The 10,307-nt window shown below is 39.1% G+C and overlaps 1 protein-coding gene across 1 annotated transcript in view; it reads right to left on the bottom strand.

Annotated features, from left to right (window-relative positions):
* Nucleotides 1-10,307, bottom strand: part of LOC105933339 (gastrula zinc finger protein XlCGF57.1) — a 10,372-nt gene continuing 65 nt past the window's right edge. The window contains exons 1-2 of the mRNA XM_021321766.2: nt 10,128-10,307; nt 1-2,120 (exon numbers count right to left, since the gene is read on the bottom strand). The exon at nt 10,128-10,307 is cut by the window's right edge and continues 65 nt beyond it. Coding sequence (XP_021177441.2) covers nt 345-2,105 — 1,761 coding nt within the window. The 5' untranslated portion in view covers nt 2,106-2,120; nt 10,128-10,307 and the 3' untranslated portion in view covers nt 1-344. The remainder of the gene's footprint in view (nt 2,121-10,127) is intronic.

The raw sequence follows: 10,307 nt of genomic DNA, 5'->3' as shown, positions 1-10,307 counted from the left end.
GGGTCTTTTAAACTGCTTTAATGAATCAAAGGTACACCACAAAGCACTGAAAGGAAATTAAAGCTAGACACCTTTACCAAAAATTTAACATGGAAATCGTTTTTAGTTTGTGAGCTTGAACATGTCTAGTTAAATTACTTTCATGAATTAAACATTTAACAGATTATACATTATACGACTGTGTGACTTCTCATGTGGGTAATCAGAATGTGTTTTTGACTAAAAATGTTTCCACATGTTATACAAACAAATGGCTTCTCTCCAGTATGGCCTCTCATGTGGCTAGTCAAATCACATTTTTGATTAAATCTCTTCCCACATATTATACATGAGAAACACTTTTCTCATGTGTGAGTTCTTGTGTGTATAGCCAAATATGATTTTTCACTGAACCTTCTCCCACATGTATCACATGAGAAAGGCTTCTCACCTGTATGACATCTCAAGTGTCTTCTCAAATGACTCTTGTCAGAAAAAGTTTGTCCACAAGTTACACACGAGAAAGGCTTCTCACCTGTATGGGATCTTAAGTGTCTTCTCAAACAACTCATTTCAGAAAACTCTCTTCCACATGTTACACACGAGAAAGGCTTCTCTCCTGTATGGGTTCTAATGTGACTAGTCAAATCACATTGTTGATTAAATCTCTTCCCACATGTTACACATGAGAAAGGCTTCTCTCCTGTATGGGTTCTGATGTGGATAGTCAAATAACTGTTTTGACTAAATCTCTTCCCACAGGTTACACATGAAAAAGGCTTCTCTCCAGTATGGGTTCTCATGTGGATCGTCAATCTAGTTTTAAGCATAAAACTCTTTCCACAGGTTACACACGAGAATTGCTTCTCTCCTGTGTGAATTCTGTTGTGTATATCCAAACATGATTTTTTACTGAACAGTTTTCCACAGGTATCACACGAGAAAGGCTTCTCTCCTGTATGGGTTCTCATATGGATAGTCAAATCACGTTTTTTATTAGCTCTCTTCCCACATATTATACATGAGAAAGGCTTATCGCCTGTGTGAGTTCTTGTGTGTATAGCCAAATATGATTTTTCACTGAACCTTTTCCCACAGGTATCACATGAAAAAGGCTTCTCTCCTGTGTGAGTTCTTGTGTGTATAGATAAAGATCCTTTTTCACTGAACTTTCTCCCACAGGTATCACATGAGAAAGGCTTCTCACCTGTATGACATCTTAAGTGTCTTCTCAAATGACTCTTGTCAGAAAAGGTTCTTCCACAAGTCACACACGAGAAAGGCTTCTCACCTGTATGGGATCTTAAGTGTCTTCTCAAACAACTCTTTTCAGAAAAATGTTTTCCACAGGTTACACACGAGAAAGGCTTCTCTCCTGTATGGGTTCTCATGTGGTTAGTCAAGCTTTTTTTATGAATAAAACTCTTCCCACAGGTTACACAGGAGAAAGGCTTCTCACCGGTGTGTATTCTCAAGTGAGTTTTTAAACTCCAACTTGATTTTAACCTTTTACCACACAATTCACACTCTTTATATCTTTTAATTTCCTCAATTTGCTTGTCCATCATTTGCTCAACATTGTCACTTTGACCTCTGGTTTTCTGAGCCGTGCTCTGTTGCTGCTCATCTTTACTGGATTCTGAGGCTTTGTCAGACTTTATTTCTTTATGCTCTGCTTTAGGGATGTTCTGAAAGAGGATTTGGTTTCTATTTAGTTCAGGTTGTTGAAGGTCTGTTTCATCACTAGAAACTGTCGGGGTCAAGATTTCAGTCTCCTGCTTCACTACACCCTGACAGATTCCATCAATCTCTTTCCTCACCATCTGCCGAGGTCCTGATCCATGTGCGTCTTCCCAAACTTGTTTGGGTCCATCTTTGATTTCAAGAGATTCAGAACCTGTTCCCATTAATGTATCAGGGTCTTGCTTTAGTACATCCTGGTTTTCATCCTGACTGATACTTTCAACCTCAGTCTTCATCATCGACTGAGGTTCTGATTTAAAATCTTCTTCCTTCAGTTCTAGTTCTTCTGGTTCTTCTTTGATTTCAAGAGATCCATAAACTGTTCCAGTTAAGGTATCAGTCTCTTGCTTCAGTACTATGTGGTCTTCTTTCTTCACACTCATGATGTTATGGCAAACCTGAAAAATAAAAATAAACAGAAAATGTAACATTAAAAATGGCAAAGCATGCTTCCTCTTTTCTCAGGGGAATTGACCGTCACTTACTTTATTATTATTATTTTTTTATATATCTATATCTATATATCGATAGAGAGATATATATAGATAGATAGATAGATATATAGTATATAGATATGATATAGATAGATAAGATATATATATATATATATAATATAATATATATATATATAGATATATATAGATTAGATATATAGATATATATATATATATATATCTATATATATTATCATATATATAGATAGATAGATAGACATGTGCAGCGCCCGGGGAGCAATCTGGGGTTAAGGGTCTTGCTCAGGGACCCAGAGTGCAGACTGTGGGGATCAAACCGGGTACTTGCATCCTTCTCTAAATGCAAACCCACTACTCTAACCACTAGGCCACTACTCCCCTTTAGAATTATTTACTAGTAGTATAGAGAAAAATGCCAGACGACTTTGTGGGAGTAATGGATATTGTACCATACCTACATGACCCTGAACCATACATAATTGATAAAAGGTAACACTTTGTTTGATTATGTTTAAAATTCTTTCTGAAAAAAAGAAGACAATGTTTCTCTTGTTTCTCTGTACATAGTTTGACCCGGACCAACATCTGAATATCAAGTTAAAGGGGTCCTAATGTGAAAATAAAATCACTTTTTGCACAACTTTGTACTCCCATTTGCATCTATGACCCTTTAGAAACAAGCACTAAAAAACATCCAGCTGTTTGACTTTACCATTTCCTCAAAGCTTCACACATGCACAATCACACACTACATCTGGATTCAGCGCCCACAACAAATCTATTCACCATAGGAAATAAAATCTCAGCTGAATTGTGAAAACAAAATAAACCAAGTTATTTTGTACCATTTTCATATTCTGCTGAGAAGATATTCACCGGTTCTACCGTATTTGTCGGACCATAAGGCACACTGTGAATTAACGTGTCTATGTACGTCTTAGTCCACACAAAAAACGCACGGGTTTCTCAGAGCCATAGAGGGCCAGATCTACCAGACCCAGTAAGATCCCAGGTGTAGGCTAAGCAGAGAGACCCAGAAACCATCCAGGATCTCACAGCAGGTTGTAGGATTCTAGCAGGGAAGGAATACATGGAACGCCATAACCAAGAGGCTGGTATAGTGGACAGAAACATCTGTTCAGAACACCAACTGGAGACCCCCAGGTCAACATGGAAGTCACCTCCCAAGGTGGTGGAGAAGGACAGAGCTAAGATCCTGTGGGACTTCCAGATACAGACACAATGTTAACAGCCAACCAAGCAGACATTGTGATCATTGATAAGCAGCAGAGGACAGCCGTGGTGATGGATGTGGCCATCAGGATGGAAACATCTGGAAAAAGAGAAACTGGAGAAACACCAAGAGCTCAAGGAGGAACTAGAAAGAGCCTGGAAGGTGAAGACAACAGTGGTCGCCGTGGTCATCGGAGCACTTGGAGCAGTAACCTCCCCTCTGGAGAAGTGGCTCCAACAGAAACCTGGAGAAACATCTCACTCCAGAAGATCTGAGGAACAGCTGAGATCCTAAGAAGGACCCTCAAGCTCCTGGGCCTCTGATAGAGAACCAGAGCTGGAGAAATGGAGAACCATCCACCTGATCAGGAGTATGAGGGGAGGGTGAGAGAGCAGTTTATATATATCCTATTCAACCTGTCGATGTATTGTCTATTTATTGACATTAGATGTCCACAGACCTTAATTTCATACAGTCGACCAACATCCTGACCTGTCTATGCACGCCATCAAATCATTATTCTACAAAGACGTAATAAATCCTGATGGGTCCATAGACCCTATCACATCCTGTTTCCCATGTATTAACCAAGAGAATCTGATGAGTCTGTACACACCATCATACAATTTCCTCCTTTTAATAAAGAAGTTGATCTGGGAGTGAACCTCTCTGGAAAAGTCACTGCTAACTCATCAAAAGACAACCGAGGAATTAAATTACTCTGCATTGACAGCCTGACAGAATAACATAATCCTCTGGTCAACCTCAAACACCCTGAGTCTACGTAAAAAATAGAGTCTCTGCTGTAGCCGGCAGCACAAGTTGTTCTGGTTATACCAGACACCTGGTTAATAATCAATCAATCAGAATTTATTTATATAGCACTTTACAACAACCAGCAGGAATCCAAAGTGCTTAACAAAATGAATAAAATCACAACATACAATAGAAAGAGTGAACATAGAAAACCAAAGAATGAAACTGTCACACCACTGCTACGTATTAAAAGCCAACCTGAACAGATATGTCTTGAGTTTACGCCTAAAAAGAGCGATATCTGTAACAGTGCCAATATCTGGGCTAACTTGTTCCACAGTCTCAGGGCAGAAACTCAAAAGCCTGATCACTGTTTATACCTTGACCTTGGAAATGGGCTGGGCGATAGGACGATGCGTATCGTACGGATCATAGAAAAGTGTCTACAGTGCTAATTCTATTCTACCGTTTCTCACACCATTTTATCTCGTATTTAAGCAAATATTTCCCAAGGTAGACTACGACAAACGTATTAGTGTAGTCACGTAGCCTACACACAGCTTATAAGTGATAAACAAGTTTTATATTTTTTAAAGGGGAAGTCCAGTCAACAAGGAAAAATCAGTGGCTCATTAGCTATAAACTACAGCAAATACGTTCATGGTTATTTAATGAATTTAGTATTAAATCAATAAGAAAATAAAAGCACAAATTGTCGTCAGGATCACTGTGCATGGGGGCGGCCATTACTGCCCATATCTGGGCAGTAATGGCCGCCTGACATCACGTCCTGTGGCGTCTTTGTGCAGTGAGGCACTGCACTCTACGAACTCAATAGGAGCCGTTCTACACAGCTGCGATCATTAACAATTATTTTGGATTTCCAGAGGACTTCACCATTGAAATTCATGAGAGCTATTGTTGAAGCAACAATGCTCACATGCATGGCAGTTGGATGTTTCAATACATCGGGTAAAAGTGGAAAAAACATTAGTTTTTCGGGTTCTTTTGTTGGATTACCAACGTGAAGAGAGAGGATTTACCATCGAACTTCTGGCCAGAGAGAAAACACGTCGTCTGTAGCAACATTTAGAAGAAGAATGTCTTCAAGATGACATCAGAGCGAGACTTTTAGGTAGGTTTTTCTTTTTCATAATGTAGAATTTGCCGGAACATTTGTTTACCCGACCAGAGCGGCAGAGGGATACGACACACTTAGAAAGAATGCTCACTGCTGTGAAGCCCACTTATTTTATACGACTTTGGTTTTATTTTTTCTAAAGTCGCTTGTAACTTTCACGAGTTTTGGATTGCAGTTTTTTGGGCTTGTTTCTGAAAGTGAAGTCGATTGTTTGGGCTCTAAACTAAGTGACGCTGAAATATCCCTTCGCCTCATAACGCTGCAGCTCATCCTGACAGCAGCTCATCCTGACAGCAGCTTATCCTGACAGCAGCAGAGTAAACTCAGAAAGAACCGCTCTGCGTATTTTCTGCAGTTTACGCTGCAATAACTGATAATAACTGTAGATTAGGCGGTGCAGATCACCATTTAGAGCAGAGATTGGTTCTAACGATGAGTTTTATACTCATCTTATAACATTGCAGAACCCAACCCACTTCTTGAGCTGGCGTCTTTCTCAAATAATTTCACCATGGTAACAAGTGGTTACTGACGATTCTTAATTAAACTCACAACAACAAAATATTAGTGAAATTGAACTTGCTCGGTTATCGTGTTTTATGTTTGATCAGCCTACACACAACACATGAACACTGAACAGGGTTTGGCCCAGCTAATGGAGTAATCCTGGCGGTGGGTCTCGTAATGGTCTAATTAGATTTTATTATAAATTAAATGTATTTATAAATTATAATCATATTTGTTATTAAATTACATGCATTTTTCTTTTAATCAAGTTACAGCAATAATTTGTTTTAGATTACTTAGTTTAAAACTGATTTAACCCGATTATATGAAAAAGACACTAATCTTGGAGGTGTAAAGCATCTTTTTATTTCAGAGTAGGCTTCCTGCTAAGGAAGAACTGAGAGACATGCACATCGTTCAGAGTTCCAATTTTGTTACCATTAAATTATTTACATTTTCAGCAGGTTTAGCTCCAGCATGTAGTTCTGTGTGCAGCCTCTCCTCTGTCAGTCTGCTCCAGGGCAGCTGTGGCTACAATGTAGCTCACCACCATCAGGGTGTGAATGTGTGCATGAATGGGTGAATGACTGATCAGTGTAAAGCGTTTTGGGGTCATCAGATGATTTATTTCAATATTCTCACCCACACATCACTTTTCTAACACAAAGAGGAAACACTCAGTTCTGAACAATTTCTTTGTGCTGCTCTTGGTTTTCATGCCAAAAGCAGCTTTTTAATAACGTAGGAGATACAGCAGCTTCTGAAAGATTTTCTGCATGTTGTGCTGTCAGGAATGTTACTGCTGCACTCAGTTATACTTTAAAGGTGTTTCACAATCAGAGACCCACAAGATTAATAACAGAACTTTACAGAATGAAAGCAATCATTTATTCGGTGTCAAATTTTGGCACTTCCAGCTTTGCTTTTCTATTCATATATTTTAGTTTCCATTCACTAACCCACCCCCCCAACACCATTAGGGCTACTGCACATTTCTTCACTTAAATAACACCACCTTTACTTCAGCTGGAAATATACATATAGCTTATATGATTAATATAAAGTGAGGTTGGCACAAATTAAACACAAGACAATTAATGTCAACTCATTTGTAGAAGGATGGATGAACAATGTTTGCAAAAAGATGAACGTATCAGTTATTCAATAACTCACACCATTCCATCATTAATTGTATATATTGAATACAGACAATTAATGCATTAGTAGAGTACTTTGAAACATAAAAAAAACACGTATGACTTAACCATACCTGATTAAACTGTATTTTCATACTTGATCATCATTTGCTGCCCCGTTCTTTCAATGCCTTTCCTAAACAATGCCCCCCCCGCTTTAATTCTCCATCAAATAATTCTCACAGCATCGCTTCTTATGGTTTAATATTCTCCATATGCCTTCTTTAAAGATTTCTAATTCCGCTTGGGAGAAATGCCACGTCGATGCTTCTTATTAGTGCCGTTGCCATGGTGAATCACGTTATCTGCGATCCATTGATCAGGGCTTTTTCTCATGCTCGTGTTCAACAAATGGTTGATCAGACACTGTGTTTAGTTACCTGGCTGATATCACCTGTTCTAAAACTGCTAACACTGAGTATGACAGAGTGAGGTAGAACTACTGAGAGTAGCAGCTTTCTACTCAGGGTGGACCGGCCATTTTTTATTTAACCGAGTCCAGAACAGAGACGCACATCGCAACCTGCCCAACTATAAAGCGTCTGCCCAACCCATCCATCACCGGTACGCTCAGAGATTTCACAGTGATTCCTTTGATTCTGATTATCTTTGCAGCCCAGATACACCTCCTGATGAAATAACTAATTTCCTTTGCTATCTGACTTATATGATGGTGCTAGAGTCCATGAACAAGGCACTGGGTCCACTGTTTGAGTTTATTGATGCTTTGTCGGGGGAGAAATACGTTTGTTTGAATTTGTTTTGCACCATTTGTTTTAGATCAACTGTAGCAGAACTGATTGACAGACATTTATGATGTGCAACTCACAGAACACAATTTGTGTACTTGTACTCAAGAATTTGAAGAGGCGTAACTTTATTTTGTACTTGTGACAATTTAAAAAAAAATCTACAATTACAAAACACCAAAGTTACAATGCACAAATAGTTTTGCAACAATAGTTCTGGACCATTTGGAGCAAAACTGAGAATGTAAGAGGTTTTTGATGTGCAACTCACAGAACACAATTTGTGTACTTGTACATAAAATTTGAACAGGTGTAAAAAAAAAAAAAATTGCACTTGTGATTTTTTTTTTTTAGTTCTACAAATACAAAACCTAGAAATTAACTCCCTCTACAACTTCAAATTCATGCTTACAATGCCCAAATCGTTTTTGGAACAAAAGAACCTTCATATTTAAACGTCCCATTAGTGGCCAGGCTTGCTAAGAAGTACTTGTGCATTCCTGCTACTGGTTCTTTATCTGAACAGGCCTTCAGTGTGAGTGGGAACATCATCACACGTAAGAGGTCAGGTCTTAAGTCAGGCATGCCCACAGTGCGGGCCGGGGCCATTTGGGGCTCCTGTACTGACCTCCAACTGAATATCAAGAAAGATTTGGTCCAGGTGGCTGATGCAGATGGAAGATTTTAGTTTTTAGGGCAAAATTATTACAGGAAAGCTAAAATCCTACAATTGAAAATGTTACGTACAGCAAGTATTCATCTTTTAATAAACACACTTTTGACATTCTCTTTAATTTCATAGTAACATCTATCCAATGATATTTAATCAGACCACAGTGCATTAAAATTTGCTTTGAATTAAATTCTGAAAACTCGCTAATTACAGCAAGTCTTTTCAAAGAACAACTTATCCAAATATTGTTCTTATATTGCTAGAACAAAAAGAGTTCTGTTTATTATTGTTAAAGAGTCATTAAATTATTCAAAATAATTTGAAAACTTAAAGGACATCTTTTTATTTGACGAATGAGCAAAACTCTTTAAATTCTGGATCTACAATGATTTATTTCCTTGGAAAAATCTGACTAATACTTTAAAATGATAATCCTGTGATAAATCATATTTTGTAAAGCAGATGAAAACAGAATATTTTTCTTCCATTTTTTGGCCCTAAAGTTCCCTTGACAATTTTGGCCAACGTAGCGAAAAGTTTAGACACCCGTGTCTTAAGCCAAATACAGTTGACCAACTTCCTCTCACTCAACCTATTCATTTGACAGAAACGACATTTCTACGTCAAAGTATCATTTATATTAGCACTTTTTGTTGGTTGATGCCTTAAACAAGTTAGAGTTATATTTAATAACTTATTGCTATTATGGTAAGCAAACTTTGCACTACAAGGTTACAGATGTCAGAAACGTGAAAAACTTTTCTGTAACTAACTTTTGTTCAAAAATGTGTGCTTTTCTAGTCAGAAACTAAATATTTTTTCCGTATCGGCCAGCACTAGGTAAGGATATTACTGGTAGTACGACGATAGCAGTCGTGCAGAGACAGCGCTGCTGGAGGTGGTGGCCGAGTGGTTAGAGTGGCCCGCTTCCACTCTGAGAAGGATGCAGGTACTCGGTTTGATCCCCACTGCCTGCACTCTGGGTCCCTGAGCAAGACCCTTAACCCCAGATTTCTCCCCGGGCGCCACACATGGCAGCCCACTGCTCCCCAAGGGGATGGGTTTAAATGCAGAAGTGAATTTCTCCATTGTGAGATCAATAAAGTTCAATTATAATTTTTTAAAGTCTTGCTCATGGCTCAGATCATGCAGGATAATGAGTTCCCTGCATGGCTTTTGACTGGATCTCCAGTTTTTTTCACTGAGGTTAAAGCTTCGGGGGAAACACTAAAGATCAACTGCTGTGTTTGTTTGAACATAGACTAGTTCACCGATAAATAAGCACTATTTGCAGTATTTTAAGGTATTAAAGAACGCTATGGACTCCATTTTGGGACATGTTGAGCTCCAAAATCAAGTGATTTACACACTTCAGTCATGATTACTGTCAGCAATCGAATAAACTCTTTATATTTACTAAGTAGTTGTGCTGAAAATGACAAAAACACACTGGTGCATCATGACCAGTTAAACAACCTGTCTCTCCTTCTATATATGCGTGTCTGTAAATACATAACTATCTTATCTGATAATATATCAGTTTAATGAGCGCACACCAGCTCAAAAAAGGTAAATCAACTTGTTTGAGCTTTCACGGTTGCCGTAGTTCCCACATGGCGAGCGCAAAGCGCGGCGGTTCCCAGCAACAAGCGCCGCTGTGCAGCAGAGGGACTCACCGAGCGGGGCCCCTGTCTGGCCCCCTGTCTCTGGGTCCTCAGCGGCTCCTGGACGCTGCTGGCTCCGTCTCTGGGAGGAAAAAGCAGCCGAGCTCAGCTTCAGCAGCTCGGCTTCATTCATCACACTTTACGCTCCAAGCTCCGGTTCCAGCTCGGTGTTCCGCCCGCTCTGCTTTCTCT

This window comes from Fundulus heteroclitus, unplaced genomic scaffold (genome assembly GCF_011125445.2).
Source record: "Fundulus heteroclitus isolate FHET01 unplaced genomic scaffold, MU-UCD_Fhet_4.1 scaffold_46, whole genome shotgun sequence".
NCBI classification, from domain to species: domain Eukaryota; kingdom Metazoa; phylum Chordata; class Actinopteri; order Cyprinodontiformes; family Fundulidae; genus Fundulus; species Fundulus heteroclitus.
This window is presented reverse-complemented; position numbering and strand designations above follow the sequence as displayed.